This window comes from Tenrec ecaudatus, chromosome 4, assembly GCF_050624435.1.
Source record: "Tenrec ecaudatus isolate mTenEca1 chromosome 4, mTenEca1.hap1, whole genome shotgun sequence".
NCBI lineage: Eukaryota > Metazoa > Chordata > Mammalia > Afrosoricida > Tenrecidae > Tenrec > Tenrec ecaudatus.
This window is the reverse complement of record NC_134533.1, coordinates 166,884,932-166,903,407: the sequence shown is the minus strand read 5'-3', so window position 1 is coordinate 166,903,407 and position 18,476 is coordinate 166,884,932. Positions and strand designations below refer to the sequence as shown.

The following is an 18,476-nucleotide window of genomic DNA, read 5'->3' as shown; positions in this document are numbered from 1 at the left end:
GCCAGGGCTTTAGTGATAACAGTTCAGCTGAGATGACAGTGGCCTCTTGAGCATGTTTAGGCTCTTAAGGGAATGGAAGAATTTCCTTGTCCAGAGAAGCCCCATAGAGACTAAAGTTTACTCTGTGGCTTCTCTGTCTCCCGGAAGCATTCAGCGCGTCGGGTGGGGATGGAGGTGGGGCATGTCCTCAGGCAGGCATTACCATTTCTGACCGGAGGGGGTCTTCGGGCTCTACAGTTGTAACTCTTTAGGAGAAAGGTGCCTTCTGAAAGGTGCTTGGACAACTGGAATCGTTCTGCAGTTGGCAATACAAAGGGCATTGGCTGAGCACAGTCTCTGGGGGATGGGGTGATCTGGAGGGCGGAAGGGCTGTTCTTCAAAGTCTGTTGCCAAGGACGGCCTTAGCTCAGTTCTGCCTCTTCCTAAGGAGCCGCTTTCAGCTTCATGGTGCTGTTTTATGATACTAGAACCAGAACCTCTACTTTGGCGTTGCCTTCCGCTCACCCTCTCCTCTTTCAGGCCCCTTCTTGTGTTCTTGCTGGTGTGGGCCTTCTCTCCTTTCCACGACTTTTCAGACACTATCCCCATTCCCTCCCCTCTTCCCCGCTCTCCCCGCCCCCACCAAAAAGTTGCCCTTGACTCTTCATTCCTGGCAAACCCCATCTGGGTCAGAGTGGAACTGTGCTCCCTGGGATGTTCAGCGGCTGGTTTCTTGGAAGTAGATCACCAGGTTGTTCTTCTGGGGCAGCACCTGTGGTTAGACGTGAACTGCCAGATACTCTTTGCTTCACAGCTGAGTACTTTGACGGTTTGTACCAGCCAGAGCCTCCACTTGGCACCCACTTATACACCGAACATTGCTTGGGAAAGGAAAGTGTGCAAAATCCAATGTTCCAGTGAAAGGTGGTACCATTTTTCCCATGTGATTTTTTTTCTCCTGCTCTTATGAGTTTTGTTAGCTCTTTTTCTTGTTGCTTGTTCAGTTATGCTTTCAGTACTCGTGATGGCAGTGTCTGGAGGACTGTCTGGGAATCACTTGCAGAAAAGGAGCGCTGTTGGTACTTCATTTTGATTCATCAGCCTCTGCAAAGCGAAGGCTCCACTCTTGGCAGCGGAGCCTTGGAGTGCTCTGAGCTTTCCAGAGGGGGACAATTTAATTGTCTGCCCACATGTGGCCTTTCAAAAGAAATTAAGCTTGATCCCGGATTTTGCAGCAGGGGTTGCTTTTGATTCACATTTTGCAGAGGGCAGCTGTGGAAGATATAAACCCAGCAGATGACCCCAATAATCAAGGTGAAGATGAATTTGAGGAAGCTGAGCAGGTGAGAGAAGAGAATCTTCCCGATGAAAATGAGGAGCAGAAACACAATAGCCAAAAGCAGGAGAATGCGGAAATGGAGGAACATTTGGTGGTAAGCAAGAGGCTTGTCCGGAGGGTGACCCTGGCTGCTGTAAACTCTTCAGCTGGGTGCCGTAAGCTCTGGGATTGTGTTGAAGGTTAGTTACAGCGCCTACTTCGACCACTTTGCCACGCTTATTGGTGGGAGGCCCTTATGTGAAATTATCTGCCCACCCCGGGAAAGCTGGTGCTGGACATGCTGGGCTGTGTCTGGTAAGGGAGTGCCCATCATTTCCTGGCCACGGAGTGTTCCACCTGCACATTTTGTGGTGGCGTGCTTGCTCGTCAGCCACGAGCCCTGTGAAACCCATCTCTGGTGTAGAGTAACGTGAGCCTTGCCTTTTGTGTCGACAGATGGCAGGAAACCCAGACCAGCAGGAAGATAACGCTGATGAGCAGTACCAGGAAGAGGGGGAAGAGGAGGTAGGAAGACTTCCTGCTGATTTCTGATCTGGGTACCTGGCCGCTCCCGGTCCCTTTATAAAGAGCGCAAGCCCCGGCAGCATTGCGCGCACCCACGAGCCTGGGTGTAGAAATGTTCAGGAAGCTCGAGTCAGCCTGAGGAGGGTGATTGCAAGAGAAAGTGCAGGCATCCAGTTGGAAGATAATACAGACTGGCAAACAGAGCCCACCTCTCTGGTTCTCACAGGAAATTTTGAGTTATGAACGTATCAGACTTTCCAGGAATTGTGCATTTAGATTGATGCACACTTTGCTTGTTTTTTACAGGAATAGTTTTTCCTGTCTCTCTCCCCTTATAAAACATAAAAAAAGGAAAAAACAAAGCTGTGGATCCTGAGGGAGCCTGGCCTCGGGCCTGTAGCCTCCCCTGGAGCCGCCTCGGCGGTGCCTGCCTCCCAGGGCTCACTGAGCCGCGCGTTGATTGGAATAGACTTTGCACCCCACCAAACAATTTTGAAAATAGCTCGATCAATCCTCCCCCCACCCCCACCCCCGCATCACTCAAATAACACCAGCATTTTAGTTAAACGTTGACAATAGAGGAAAAAGGCACAATTTGTGAGGAGCTCAGTTGAATCAAATGCATTGAATAGAATTTCTTGCCACTTTGATTTCCTATTGATTGTAAATGCCTGGACATTTAGATTGCGTGCAGGGTCTGTGTTAGTGACTCATTCATGTGGGGGGCACGGGTGGGGGTGAGTACCCCTTGGTTCTGTAGTCATGACCCCCACAGTTCCCCATCGCTGGAATTTAGTACTTGGGATTCTGAGAGGGAATGTGGTCCAGGCCCTGTGTTTAGTCTCTAAGTGGACTACTAGTTGATGCTTCTCAAGTTAAAGGAAAAATAAATTACAGCCTGTATTTTAGCCAGCTGCCTCGTGTGTGATGTGTGACTTGGCCATGAGGGAGCAGCATGAGCGGATGGACAGGCATCAGCCTGGACAGATGCCCCCTCATCTTGGAAAACTGGATCAGGTTGTGGGTACCACTGCTGCACCCACACGCCCCGTTCCTGTGGCTGTGTCTGCTGCCGCCTTCCGTTGGCCAGCTGTGCAGACTAATGCTGCCATGCGTGCTTGGCCCAGGTGGACGGGAGGATGTAGTGCTGTACAACCATGGCCAACATCCCCAGTCGCTGAGACGGCGTTCCTCTCTCCCTTTTGGCAGCCTGGGTCCACCGTACTCAGGACCCTGTGCTGTCTTAGGAGAAAAGAGCCTTAGAGAAACTGGTGGGCTGGAATATAGTCAGACATTCGGCAAGAAAGATGCTTATCCAGGCCTCCCTTGTTCCAGGAAGTCTCCACTGACATCATTTTGTTTCATCGTGTCCCATGCCAAGGGTCTTTAGGCGATTACAAGAGAAAAGGTTCACCTTGGCTTCTTTTTAAAAATTCAGAAGGGTAAACATAAAATTTTAATGAGTGAGTACTGATTGCTTTACCCCACCATATGATCATCCGTTATGGTGGGGAGAGAAACCCTGAGATGCAAGAGCATTGGGGATAGAAAGACAAGACAGGGAGATGGTGAAATGACCGGAAGAGCCTCATCTTAGGCAGCCATTCACTCCTCTTCCGCTAAGCTCCCTCGGTTCTGGTGCAAGGACCTAAGCCTCTTTTCTCTCTCTCTTTACCCAGGTTTAGGCCCTCATTCTTTTTTCCCAGGTCCCTGCCCAGAATTCCTGTGGCCAGGATCTGTGTCCCTGTTTTCTAATCCCCTCCCTCTTGCATGGCTCCCAGCTGCTGTGCCCTTTGATTTAACACCTGTGCCCCTTGAGCTCTTAGCCGCAGACCCCCACACCTTCCACTTTGCCTCTGCGGGAGCTTTTTTCCTGGTCTCTCTCCGCTAATCTCGGAGACCTTCCATTGTCCCGCGTGACTGCTGCGAAGCCAGGGCTGCTGCTGCTGCTACCAGGTCCTCTGCTTTCTATCCCCCAGGCAGCACCTTTCCTGTTAGCCTTGCAGTCCTTGGAAGAAACTGCAGTCTGCAGGTCTGTGCCTGTTGACAGTTACAGCTTATGAAACCGTGGGCTAGAATTCTGAATGCCAAAGCCCTGACCAGGTAAAACGTGGGGATGCCGTACTGTCCCTGCCTTCTGCCGTCTGAGTGCAGCGCTGTTAGCCTTTGAAGGTTTAAAGATGACTGCCATGAACAAGCGGGCTTTGTGTTTTGCTTAAGTGGGTGAGCCAGAAATACATACGTCTTGTCACCCCAGCCAGATCTGTTGTGAAGTGTGCGTTGGAGCCAACAAGGGCTGCGTGGTTGGCGCAGACAGCTAAGTAGACACCGGCTCCCCAAATGGGGCAGTTCACTCCCTCGGAGGCACCTGGGGAGAAAGGGCTGCCAAGCTGCGTCCAAACGGTCACCGCCAGGAGCCAGGAACGTGCCGCGGAGCCAGCTCGTGTCTGGGGCCACTGTGCGTTCCAGTGGACTCCACAGTGGTCTTTGAATTTTGTTTGTGTTTTTTGCGAACCAGTAAACAAATCATGACCTTGCCACAAAGTAGTTGATGCACTTAAAAACTGCTTAAACATACCACAAACAAAACAAAAAACAACAACAACAAATCCACACGACAGAGTAGCAGCTTGAGAACTCCAAGGGCCTCCGTCTGCCGATTACCCGATGGAGCTGAGGCTTCCGGAAAGCACCAGCATCCGGGCCTCTGGCTGCCTTCAGGGGCCAGGCCAGGCACCCGGCTGTGGGATTGGGGGCCTGGGAGCCTCCGTGTCACCGTGATGCACACACTGCTCAGCCAGCAGGGAGGTGTCCATCACTGTCGCTAAGGTTGCCATCAGTCTTTCATTTGTCACCTTCCGTTCACCTCTGGAGCCTCGCAGTTTAGACCACGTAAGGGTCAGCGTTCCTGTTCGCAGCTCAGGCCATAACATCTTTCCTGGGTAAGGGAAAGGCTTGAGACTTAGAGGGGAGAGCTATCCAGCGCCCATGACAGACGCGGGTGTTTTATGTCAGTGGTTTTTGTTGTTGTTTATTTAGCCGTTTACTAAAGTTTGCCACATTTTTATGGGGCCCATTTCTAAAATGCTTAAAGTTTTAGAGGATAAAAGTACCTCAGAAGGAGCTCCGTTGGGGAATCTGTGATCGTCTGTGGGCTTCATTCCGCAGGCCACTAAAGGGTCGGTGTGGACGTCTTAATCGTGTGTTCACATCATGAAAGGTTAGCATGTGGCTTCTAATTATGAGTGCAAGTGTAGGGTAGAGATCGATCAGAAAACCCCATGTCACTGTCTTTTCCGTCACGGCTTTCAGATGAGTTTGAGTTTCTTTTGCCCCTAAACAGGAAGAATATACAAGGGTGTCTTCAAAATGTCTGTGGAAAAATGGAATTGAAAGATAATAGAGTTTTTCAGGAACTCTCTGACGTCCCTTCATATTTACTAAAATGGAAAGTATATCTTAGACTCTGTTGTCTTTAAGTCTGGAACATTCTGAACTTTTCACTGAAGTATAACTTAAATCAGTGCTTTCCAATTCAAATTGTATGGTCAACTGACTGATAAACTTTATACCACAGAGCCCAAGACTAGAGAAGAGAGATTTTGTAAAAGGGTGATTGTTTCATTAACCAGGAATATTCATTGCCTAGTAATGAACCATTGTCACTAAAGGGAAAGGATTGATTTGAGGTGTCTGCTAACGCTAAAATTCAGGTGGGAGAGCATGTGAAAGATGCAAATCTTTACCAGATTTGATCCTTGCCTCCAGTGGGCCTTACCTACTGCTGTCCAATCAACCTGCCTGCCCAGGACTCTATAGGGCAGAGTAGGAGCCTATGGGGTTTCTGAACCTGTAGCTCTTTTTGGCTGCAGAGAGCCGAACCTCGCTACCCTGGAGCAGCTGGTGAGTTTGGGCTGCCAACCTCGAGATAGCAGCTGGCACGTAAGCCACTGCACCACAGAGCACCTTAGTGGTTCCTAAGAATCAGCATGTTCACAAGCACCCCAAGGGTGTTGACGTTTGAGGGCCACATTGATTAGAGAAGCTGCCCTAGGGGTGGGCATGCCCATGAGCTATGGGAAGTCTAAACCTATTGAAACGTGTAATATAAAGTGTCGTGTGTCTGTGCTCGTATGCAGAATCTTCCGACCAAAGTCTTAAAGCTTATGATTCCTCCTCTCTCCGTGTACCCCCACAGAAAACTGAAGACCATTGATTTTTATCCAACTCTTTATTTTACAATAAGGAATTTGACATTCAGAGAAATGAGCTGAATTGTTGAAGACCACAAAGCTTATTACTATTAGACCCAAGATTAGAATTCACTTAGGTCCGATTTTATTGGCTACCATTTTGGAAGGCTTATTTGGTATTGAGCAGTTTAGGAGGAATTATCATCATGGGGCATCATTTCTAATTAACCCAACAAAGAAAGTTAGTTAGTTAGTTAGTTAGTTAGTTAGTTAGTTAGTTAGTTAGTTAGATAGATAGATAGATAGATAGATAGATAGATAGATAGATGATAGATAGATGATAGATAAATAGATAGATAGACAGATAGATAGATAGACAGATAGATAGATAGGGATATATCTCAATTTGATATGTAAGGAAAGTAACCTCATACTGGTTCCGGATTGAAATATGTGAAGACCCAGGATTATAATGCTGCTCCAAAAGCAAGCAAGCAGGCAAATGATATCTTCCTTCCTCTCTTATCAACATGACTAAGTTCTAAATCCCTGGTCATAATGCAAAAATTGGCATTATAGAAATGAATAAAGATCATATCAGATCAGAAAAATGGAGAACGATTCCATCATTATGTAACTGCCAGATCACATCATACTATAACTGCCAAACTACTAAAAATCATGGCCTAGCCAATTTGATAACGAAATCTTAATCATTACAACCAGTACTCTGCTCTGTGCCTTGGGATTCTGTACTGCCAGTTGCCCTTTGTTAGTGCACAAGATAGTTTGATTCTTTACAATTGTCCTATGTAGGAAATAGGAGAAAATAAGGTATTGATAAGTTAGGGAAAGGTATAATGACACTTTTGGAAGTGAATTATATCATCAACTGTTACCCTGAAAACTGCAATATTGTAGGAAAGAGTTAAAGATTTATCTTTTCTTTGTTGTATAGACTTTGCCTTAGAGTAATTAAATAGTCTATGGTTTAGAAAGCCAACAGTTATGCACTGTAACTCTGTGCAGGAGAATTTTGCCTACCTCTGGTTTATATGTTCTCTGTACCATACTGCATAACTTTGAGTTATTTTTCCTCTGTCCCCAATATACCATGTTAAGTATTTTCTAATCATTTATTTCTCTTACTAAAGCATTTTAGACATCAGGTTAATAGAAAATGACATTTTGATGGCATGTTAATAGAAATCAATAAGGACACTTCAACAATTTAGTGATAGTTTAATCCATCAGATCTTAATAAAGGAAAAAATAAGTACATCACCATTTTCATGCCAATGTCCTATAGAATCTGTAGGGAGTTACTATGGGATCCCGTGCTTAGAGACAGAGTGCTGTCATGGACCGCTGAGCGGGCCATTCCAAACCAACAAGTCCAATAACCTTGTTGATGTCACCTGAGACCATACAGGACAGAAGAGCTGCTTCAGAGCGGTTACAAGGCCATGGATGTTTGTGGAAGCAGACAACCACATCTGTCCTCTGCGGAGCAAGCAGCTGGAGGGGTAGGGCGGCTGCATATCTTGAGGTTTGCAGGAAGCACTAACAACGGTGTCCCCGGAGCTCCTTGATAGAGCTCTAAAATGAAGGTCGTTTCTTTTTAGCTTAATCCACAAGGAAAAAGTGAATGCACAAGGTGCTCCCAGAGTGCTTTGGCTTCAAGGAAGAGGCCGGTTAGAGCAGTTCCCAGAGGCTTGCTTCTCAGCGGGGTTCTGAGGAGTCCCATCAGTGGGCTCCTGACGGGCTGTAGTACTACCTCATGCTGAACTGATCTTCACCCAGCCGTGAAACTGCATTCAAATGACTTAAACCTTTTGACATACAGTGATCTTTAGAGCAGATGGCAAGTTAGAGAACGATTTACTCTGGCTGTTTGTGGACTGTGATCATATTCAGTAGAGGCTGTTTAAGCACATTATGCTGCTTAATTTTATTTGCATTTTTCAACAAATAATTGTGATCCGTGGAACAGGGATATAATAAATAAAAACCAAAAAACTAAACTTACTGCCATTGAGTCAATACTGACTCAGAGACACCTAATAGGACAGAGTAGAATTGTCTCTGTGAGTTTCCAAGATGGTGACTGCTTATGGGAGTAGAAAGCCCCATCTTTCCCCGACAGAGCGGCTGGTGGTTTAGAACTGTGGACCTTGCTAATCACTGCCCAACCTGGAACCACCATTTCATGGGGACTCCAGGAGAGTTCATAATGGAACCCTAAGTGAGAAAAGTAATGTTGAAACACTAAACTGATGTAGGGACACGAGGCACTGGTGTAGATTATTTCCTGGAGAAATTAAATAATCATACACTGCTTTCTAGGTATTTTTAGCCAGAAAAAAAAACCTTACCCTGAATTATCGAATGAATATTGTAGGTTATTACTATCTACATGAAGGCAGCAGTGTATTTTCCGTGCTTTTACAAATCAGATTTTTTCATTGATTCTTTCATTGGTACTTTTGTGCCACAGACTTAGATCGCAATGGTAATTGTGCCAAGCATGCATCCAGCTATTGAAGATAGTTGAATAAGACAAGACGTCCCTGGCCTTCATGGGACTTAAAAATCTGCCAGAACTTTCAGACTTTTACAGTTCTTCCCACTTGGAAAGAGATTTTTTTTCCTCTTTCAACAGAATTTTACCAGGTGTTATACCTGGAAGTGTTAATTCTTCTCCAGAGAGATCAGAAGTACAGACACCAAGCCCGAGATTCCGTCACACCGACTTGGATCGTACAGGCACATTTCTTTGTACTGACCATGGAAGGCACACCTCTGACTCTTATGTTTTTCCTTAAATTTAGTTTTTGCTCCGTGGGTGAACCTTCTGGTGGCCTGATTTAGTTGCTTCTGCTACTGACATGTTAAAAGTGTGATGCACTGCCTCTGGTTTGTTTCAGGTTCAGGAAGATTTGACTGAAGAGAAAAAAAGAGAACTGGAGCCTAATGCCGAAGAGACCTACGGTGACAATGTATGTGCAGCACACAGATGCCTGTTGCATGTGTGCGTGCGTGTGCATGTGTACGCGTGTGTGTGTGTTGTTTCATTATTCAGACAAACTCTTGAAGAGATATTTGCACACAGAGATGTATGTGTATATTTATACACTCACAGACACAGGGAACTTCAAAAAGGTCTTGGACAAATGTAATGAAAGATGGAACTTTTCCATGCATATTGTGATGACCTTGCATGTGTGTGTTGGTGCTGTGGGTTAGGCTAAACACAGGGTTGGTGGTTCAAATCAACTCCTTTGGGAAAAAAGTGATGCTCCTTGCTCCTGTATTTTGTCTAGAAAACCCTCTGGAAGGTCACTATGAGTTGGAATCAACTTAATTGCAGTGCATTTGGGGGATATTTATAATATATATGTATTTTCCTATCATACTATACAAACACACGTACGAGGGGTAACCCCCAAAACTAGAATCCCACCCCCACCAAAGCTATGTATTTAATTTTTTTTTACAAAGCAATCTAATCACCTTCAGAGTACTTTCCATTATACTTAATGCATTGGTCCAATCTGCTATTCCATTCTTGGAAACATTTTTCAACTCATCTGTTTGGATGATTGACAGCACCTCCCTTGATTTTTTTCCCCCTTCACCTCGTCTACATCAACAAATCACTGTCCTTTCATATCCCTCTTCATTCATGGAAACAAAAAAAAAAGTTGAGCGGAGCAAGGTCAGGTGAGTAAGTCGTGTGGGGCAGGAGAGGCATGCTGTTTTTTGCCCAAAACTGGCGCACTGAGATGGCTGTGTGAGCAGGTGCACTGTCATGGTGGCAAAACCAGTCCCCCACCTGCCACAAATCTGGACTCTGTTACACACTGTTGTGCTCTCTTTTCAGAACCTTTAAATAGAAAGCTTGTTTAACAGTCTGACCTGAACTCCAAATGTACTATCCCTCTCCTATCAAAAAACAAATGAGCATCGGTTTTGTGGGGGTACCCCCTCGTATATATTTTTATACGTATATATGCATATATGTGTATATATATATTTGTATAATCGGTGGAAGAATGCTCACCTGTTTGCAAGACTTCCACCAATTGATTTCAGCTTAATTCCTACTGAGAATTTGCCTTTCCACCCCAGATATATGACAGCAGAATCTAGTTTTAACAAAAATTATCACTGGGTGGTTCCTGTACATTCTCATTCATTGTATCTGGGGTGCAAGTGTTAATTCTCAGCAGGAAGTCTATGACCAGAATGAACTGGTTCAAAGCCTTGCCTGCTTTCCCTGAGTTGGAATTGGCTGTTAGGTGCCAGGGGGTTGATCCCAACATGATGTGACAGAGTAGAACTGTTTCACAGGGTTTCCAACACTAATCTCTCTGTGGGAGCCGAGCACCAGAACTTCACTTCTTCTGGACATCACTGGATGTATTTAAACGCCCACCCTTTCAGCAGCTGGCAGCTGAACACTCAACCTTTGTTTTCCATCAGGGCTCCTTAGGTATCGTGCATAATGGCACCTCAGAGGTGCCACTGAGTTGACGGGGTCCGTTTATCATTTAGAAACAGTTACAGCAATAAGACAATTAGGAGAGGTGAACACCGGTGTCTTAAAGTTCATTTTCATCACTCACTTCCTTTCACCAGAAAGGCATGATCTTGAATTTTTTAAGAGGGACCTGTTTATCTCCCCAACTCTACTGCCTGCCCCTTCCTTACTTTTCTTCTTTTCTTTTAAGGTTGATGATAAAAACAATGATGCAGAAGAGCAAGAAGTCCGAGAGGCCCACCACCCCAAAGGCCGAGAGGAACACTATGAGGAGGAGGAAGAGGAGGAGGAGGAAGATGGGGCCGCTGCGGCTGAGAAATCCCATCGGAGAGCTGAAATGTAGCTGCCCCTGCTCTCGCCTGGGGCTCAGACTGGGATTCTTCTCGAGCTGCTCAGAAAGAAATCTGCCTACTGAACTTTAGGATATTTAATTGCAGAAATCAAGGAATTTAGACTTAAAGAACTTTTGTATTAGAAATACTCATACGTTTATATGACTGTATTTTGATAGCCTAGTTTAGAGCTTCTTTTATATTGACTATAACTTGAGCAAGAACAAAAAAAGCAAACCTGAGACTCTGAATCTCATTTTTCATAGATCATGAGATGTTGGAATTTTGGTTTTGTTTCAACGTGTTACCATCCTACCTTGTCATTTCCAGCTGTCCCGTGTGACTTTGACAAAGTGCGGTGTATAAACAGCGAGCCTACAAGATGCTCTGCAGCCATGAAGGAGAGGAAGCTCGGTCGGCTGACTGTGGCCCTCCCGGGGCTCCGATCGACTTTCACTGTGTCTCGGAGACCCTCATGCAGTGTGGCATCCCATTGAAATTGTTCGTGTTTGTTTTCAAAGGAAAGGCATTGATTTTTAGAATTTTTTTTCAGATCCATTACAAAAATGTTTGACATTACTGAAAATAACAACTGTTCTGCTTGAGAGGAACTGAATTGAAAAGTAACATAGTACTAAAACTCACGTGACAATATCCTGGCCTTAGGTCCTTCAGTGTTAAAGCAAGGTCTAACACACCAGAGTATGAACCTTTGTGCAGGACGACCGGGTCGTTTAAGAGCTATCTTAGTGAGTATGTGTGGCGGTTTTCACAGGAGAGCCTGTCTTCAGTATTCTTTGTTCCTTGTTTCGGTGTGTAGTTCTCAGCGTAATACGTATCTCCGTGCCTCTGCACACACTCAGCCCAGTGACGAGCGTGAGCCTGAAGGCGTACCAGGTGGTGTAATAGGGTTGTTTTTTGCAACCACATTAGCTAGGCACATGGTGATAGGATATAACCTCCTGACTTTACTATTTGCAACTTGATTATGAATTATTGTAAATCCCTTTGATAAAATATGAAGAATCAAAATTCACCTTGAATAAAGGCATAGTTCAGTCATAAAAATAAAGCTTTTTTAAAAGCAGAAGGTCTAGGTAATGTCATTCACTTGGAGGTGATTTTGTAATAACACCCCGAAAGTCACATTTCAGTTTCGCCCATTATTGTATGAATGTAATTTTGTATTTTAATAGCCATGTTCATGTTTGGTTTTGATTATCCAAGTTGAGTGATTGTATGTATGCATAGGAATGTTTCATTTCTGTGTATATTGGAGTTTCCATCATCATAAATCAAGTCTTACACTTATGTATAAAACTCTTTCTGTAATGTAAAATGTATAATATTGTATATAATATTCAGAATACAATTATTTTGGTAAATTAGTTTGTATTTTTAATGTCCCTGTTGCAGTATTTAATTATTTGAAAGATATTGGAACTTGGCAATAGTCAATAAAGACCCACAAAGCAGGTGGTAAATCTTTTATAGCATGTGACTTCTTAATAGTTTTATCTTAAGTCATTCTTTTTAATAAAATATGTTTAAGGTTACCCACTACACCAGCAGGCATGCTTGTGGTGCTGTTGAGTTGGACTGATAACCATAGGTCAGTGGTTCAAGCCTCCTCGCTGATCCACTAGAAAAGATGAGGGAGGCTGCTCTGATGAAGATTTCAAGTCTCAGAAACCTGGTGTAGGGCCATGAGTCAGAATCAACTCGGTGCCAGAGGGATTGTCTTTGGAGACGGGGGTAAGAGATAGGATAGGGGGCTACGTAGTGTCAAGTCCTTTCCAACTCATAGCAACCCTACGGCACCACAGAAAGAATTGCTCCCCCATCCCGCACCATCCTCCCAATTACGTTGCAGCGCCTGTCTCATTATCTCATTGACCTGCATTACCAAGCGTGATATGCCATCCCAGGCACTAGTTTCTCCTGATACATGGCCAAGGTAGGTACAGGGGATAACGTCTCCCCATCCCAGCTTCTAAGGCGCACTCTGGTCATACTTCCAAACAGGTTAGTTGTTCTCCGGGCAGTGCGTTGCACTTTGGGTGTGTTTCTCCAGCACCATGATTCAAACGCAGCAACTCCCCGTCTTGTTCACTATTCAGCTTTCACATGCATGTGAAGCAACTGGAAACACTATGGCTAGGGTCTTAGTTCTCAGGGTGATATCTTTGCTTTTCAGCATGTATAGATTTGCCCAATTTGGGGGACAAGGTGATTAATACATATAAAAAATTATAAAATCCCTTTCCATGCTGCCTCTCTGCTCTTGGATTGCCATGTGTATCCCCTCCACCTTCCTAAAGAAAGCTAAAATGTATTTTCTCTCGTACTGAGTGACCAGCATGCATTTTTTCTCACACTGAGAGCGCCGTGTGCAGACACGTTGCCTGTGGGTAGCTGTGAGCTGCGCAGAGTGGTCTCAAGGGCAGCAGGTTGCCAGGCCTTGTTAAACTGGTACTGTGGGTGGATTCAAACCACCAACCTTCAGCAATTCAGAGAAACCGTGTAAGACATTTTCACCATCGAGTTACCTGGTGAGTGCCAGGGCACACAAATACCATGCAGTCTCCCGTGTTAGGCCAGGTTGTCTACAGAAATGAACCCAGTGATGCTCAGCTCTATAAGAACTACTTGCATATCCAGAAGGCAGCCCAGCCCAGTCCCACTACAATGGGAGTCCCTAAATCCAAAGGCAGTCCCCAGCATGCCAGTGACAGAATGGTGGACGAGGAAGCAGGACGATCCCTGCTTGGTGGATACAGCACCTAGTGCATCCAAAGTTGGTAGGAATATGGCAGGGTGCTGATAGCGTTCAGGCTTGGTGGCAGAATCCCAGCAAGCAGAAACGCCAAGTCTCAGGAAGAGTGAGGTTCCCAGTGCCTCACTTACAAGCCACTCTCCCACGGAGGCGTCATCTAGCTGTGACCGGATTGACCGGCTGGATTCCATCCCTGTGCTTTCATCCATCTTCAGGTTAACATTGAGTCATCTACCACATCTCCCCAGGGAAGGAGTAACTCACAGCATTCAGAACCCTTTGAGTGGATGTTTGAGAGAAACTAGAATCAGCCAGGGCTCATACATTCATGAAATGAGCAGATCTGCAACGCCACTTATCCTGACATTACAGCATTTGTACTGTGATTAATAAGTTAGGATACTTGTGGGCTGGGGAGACATATTTGGATGAGTAAAATGGAAGAAAAAAGGTACAGTAGTAAAGATGGAAGGACTGATTTTTTTTGAAGGAGTGGTTGAAAACCGTAGAAGAGTAAATAGAAACTGATCCAAGTCACCGGAACTGTTATCTAGGAAAAGTATTGTCATTCACTGGCTGCATTCATTGACCCTGTGGCATCTACTGGAGTCCTAACCTGGCTCTGGTAAGATGGATGGGACCCTCTTCTCACCCAGAAGAACTTATTCCTTTGCGAGCCACTGACATTCTTCCGGTTCAAGTTCTCCGGTTTTGCTTTTGTTGTTAGTTTTTACTACACTGTGGTGCACCGATCTCCTGTCATGTTACATGGCCCTTTAAAAAGATTGAGTCAAGTCTACTTGTATTTCCCTTCTTGTCCATCATACCATCTGTTCTTAGCTTTCTCCCAACCATCCTGGCTACTCTGTTCTTATAGGCTCACCTCCTGCTGTGCCGCAAGCAGTGTTCTTCAGGTTTTTCTGGGAGTTGTGTTTAACTCTCATGTTATCAATGTCTTGTACAGATGTCTCCTATTCCATCTCAAGTCAGTTTGCTCTAGTTCCAGTCCACCCCACATTCCCATCTTTAAAACTAACTTGACCTTCTTTTCCACCCTCAAAACAACTGCCTTAAGTTCTGTTTCTCAAGTGATGATGTCCTTCAGGTGGAAATATAAATTTGTTCTCAATTCTACCTTTTCTTAGAGCTACTACCAAAATATCTGCCCATTTTTTTGTCCGCATGGTCATGCTTCTGACCCCAGCTCTCTTTTCTTGCCCTGTGAAATAGTCCCCTAGCTCATCTCCTCTCTGCTGCTACTGCAAGTTCTGCTAGCACGATCTTTCCCAAGATAACCCAACACTGCTGCATTACGACTTTCATTTGATAAATCCCTTGTACATAGGAAACCTTCCAAGTGCCTCACTGTTGACCCACATCATTTTTCATGATCAAAAATCATGTAACCTTTTCAGCCTTAAAACTCACCCTCTAATGCAAGGTCATTATAGATGTAGTGACTCATCTTTGTAAAGTACATTTCTCATGTCCTGGTGTCTGTTTCTGACCCTGTCCTCCAGGGAGGGAAGTTGACAGCAGAGTCAATGCTACTACCTTTTCTCCTCCGAAGGCATACCAATTGGATTCTTTCCTTGGATTGTTTTCCTCCTGGAGGGAATGTTCTCCAGGGCATTTCCATATTTTTTTTGGGAACATCTTCTCAGGGATATTTGCAATAGCAAACAATCTTGAAAGCTAGCAATGTGTTTCCCTTGGGGTTAGAAGGCAGGTTTGTGTTCTGCCCAAGATCATACTCATAATGTCTCCCTGCAGAGCAAGGTCTCAGTTGGTTTTATGAACACCCCTCATTTCCTAAAATCAGGGATCCTCAGCTGGGACCCAAGCCAATGTGTGTGCAGCGTGCACCCAATGTGCTCCACTTGCCCATGGAATGTGGGGGAACTGATGTCAACAAGCAGCTCGGGTGGCTTGCTGTGCTGAGAACTAAAGTTCTTTGTCGCTGATCCAGGTTCTAACGCTTCTACCAGCATTCATGAAACTGGCAAGCTACTAGTTTAAAGAATGGTAAAACAAAAACTCACCATGTACAATACTTGGCTTCTTTTTTTTTTTTTTAATAGGCTGTAGCTAAATTTTCTCCAATGACAAAGCTTTGGGCTGAACTCGGCACTATGGGTCCATTATCTCGGTTGTATGGAGAAGTAGCCTAGGAGTAGGGAACAGGCCTAACTCAGAAAGAGCAGCAAAAGGCAAAGGCAGAGATGAAGAGAAAGAATGATGGAATTTTTTTCATCCCCATAACTGGCCACCCCTGATGCCAGCTACATCTACCCAATGAGCCAACACATTTTTTTCCCCACGTGAGCTAGTTGGATTTGGACTTGCCACCAGAAGATCCCTGGCTTACTCTTGAATACTATTTAGTTATTGAAATCACCATGTTCTCTCATATCGTGGTACACAAACATATGCCATGTGCTTGCCCCCAAAATGCTGCTTCATCCCTATTGGCCCTTCTCTCCTTGACTGAGCGAGCTATTCACGAAGCTGCTAACTGCAAGATCAGTGATTCAAAGCCCCAGTTGCTCTGTGGAAGACAGATTGTGTACTTCCGTAAGGATGTAACAAAAGGGCTGCTCTACAGAGTTGCTATGAGTCCGAATTGATGGCAATGGTTGGTTGGTTTTGTGAACCTCAGATATACTTCTTCTGATAAGGTTCCACTCTACTTGCACTTCCCTCATGCCTGGATTGAATATCCCTCGTATGTTGGTTTATAGGATCTAGCAGTTCAAGTCACATACTTATTGTATGTGAAACTACCTATAAACTGCATAGAAACTACCTATAAACATATCTATTGTGGCAATAATTTCTATTGCAATAATTAATACCAAACTAGTCCCAAGAAGTTGGAGATTGATAAAGTACCCCAACCCCAACTCTTGCAAGATGATAGTCTTCTCCAGGTCCCCCAACTCCTCCATTGAGTATATGCCCTCACGTCTCTGTGAAGATTCTCTGAATTGCTGCAGGGTCCCACAGAACTCACAAAAGTTCAAGGAAATGCCTCACGTGGGGTAAGTGCTGTTAAGTCCAAAATCCAAAGACTAGGCAGGGGTATACCAGATGCTGGGGTGTGAGGGAAACCAGCCCCTAACACATCATCACAGGTCCGGTAGGTGCAATTGTACAGTGACCACAAGTAAAGATTTTAGTAAAGTCACAGAGAGCATGAGAGATAGAAATAATGGAGTCAGACACATTCCATGGTAGCATGCTCACCTCAGCCTCACTTGGTGGTCCACATGGAGAGAGAGAGATTTATTGCTAACCAAGGCTTTTATATTCTCTGGGGACATACAAGCCCCCTAATTACAGGTGAAGACATACGTAACAGGAAAGAGTTGTGCTATAGGTAATGCAGTAATGGGAGGGGGGTGATCCAGGGGTATCCATGTAATAGGAAGGGGAGGTAATTGGGGCATACGTGTCACATGTGACAAGATGGGTTGATCCTAGATTCAGGGAGACAGCTTAATTTTGGATGTCACTGAGCCCCTTTAACCTGTTCTCTGGCTCACTATAGATACCATTATTAGTAGGGTGTAAACCCCACCTGCAGGAACCAAACTGATGACCACAAACCTTTAGGGAGAAGTGGTCTATTGTTGTTAGCAGCAGGGAGTGGGCTCCACCTGTGGTGGGCCCAGACAGTTATCTAGCAACTGACTGCCTTCAAGGTCAGGAGGTAACTTGACAGTCATTTACCAATAGTTGCAAGCAGTGTCCTAAGTCTAGCATGTATTTGGGGGAGATGACTTGGGAGAAATCTTTCTGTTTCCCACACTGGGGGCAGAGGACATACTCCAGTCCTGGTTCTTGCTGGTGATGAAATCACACTCCCTGCGTCTCAGTGGGCTCATTTTATTTGCATCAGGGAAGCCTGTTAATAACTACTCACAGGTGAATCCTATTGGTATGTTCTTCACTTTCTTACTAGTCTCATCCAGGGAAATGTTGGGTGGAAGTTACATGGTGCCACAAAACTTCACCCAAGTATAAGAATCTATTTTCCACCCCTGGACTGAGTCTTATTTATGCCCACGGGACCTGAGGTCTCTGGCAGGATATTCCCAGTAAGCATCGGCCTCCTAATCTTAATCAGCCAGGCTTTCCCCCAGGTCACTCCCAAAATAGTTTTCTTTCTCATTTCAGCTGTAGCATATAATTCCTTATATCCACCCAGATAAGCAATAAACAGAGAATGTGGTTCAATTTGCACCCTCTGCTAAGGTCAGCACTCAATCTCAGCCCATTCCTGTTTGTTAAAAAAAAAAAATGGGACCACAGCCACAGGTGAATGAAATCCAGAATTATTGTGTATCGCATATGGCTGGAAGGGCCAGATTAATTGAGTGAAACTCATCTATAATCTCCTTGAGTTTATAGTTGGACCATTTTTCTCTTGTTTATTATTGCTTCCTAAACATTGGCATATAGCAGATATTCAAAAGATAATTAAAAATAAATATATTACACACCTCATCTGTGAAAGGGCATATTGATTATTTCAAGGTTATGTAACAAATCCGTTGGCAGAGCTAGGATTTCTTCCTAGGTGAATCTGTTTCCAAAGTGAACAATTCCAATTGCTACAAGGCTGTTTATATCCTTGATCAGTGTTACATTCTGAGCTCATGTATTAAGAAGGACTGGAATATATATTGTAAAATAATTCTTGGGGGAGCCATAAAAATGGCTGTTATCTCAACCATAGATCTTGAGTAGCGATTTTAAATTTTTGAATTACTTGGCCAGAGAAAGTGATAGCTCAAAGAAAGCATAA

At 44.6% G+C, this 18,476-nt stretch overlaps 1 protein-coding gene across 1 annotated transcript in view; it reads left to right on the top strand.

Annotated features, from left to right (window-relative positions):
• The window catches only part of GOLIM4 (golgi integral membrane protein 4), a 101,495-nt gene extending 89,042 nt beyond the window's left edge, over positions 1 to 12,453 (top strand). Inside the window, exons 13-16 of the mRNA XM_075547004.1 lie at positions 1,245 to 1,412; positions 1,754 to 1,822; positions 8,943 to 9,014; positions 10,749 to 12,453. Of these exons, the coding sequence (XP_075403119.1) occupies positions 1,245 to 1,412; positions 1,754 to 1,822; positions 8,943 to 9,014; positions 10,749 to 10,901 (462 nt within the window). The 3' untranslated portion in view covers positions 10,902 to 12,453. The remainder of the gene's footprint in view (positions 1 to 1,244; positions 1,413 to 1,753; positions 1,823 to 8,942; positions 9,015 to 10,748) is intronic.
• The last annotated feature ends 6,023 nt before the right edge of the window (positions 12,454 to 18,476 follow it).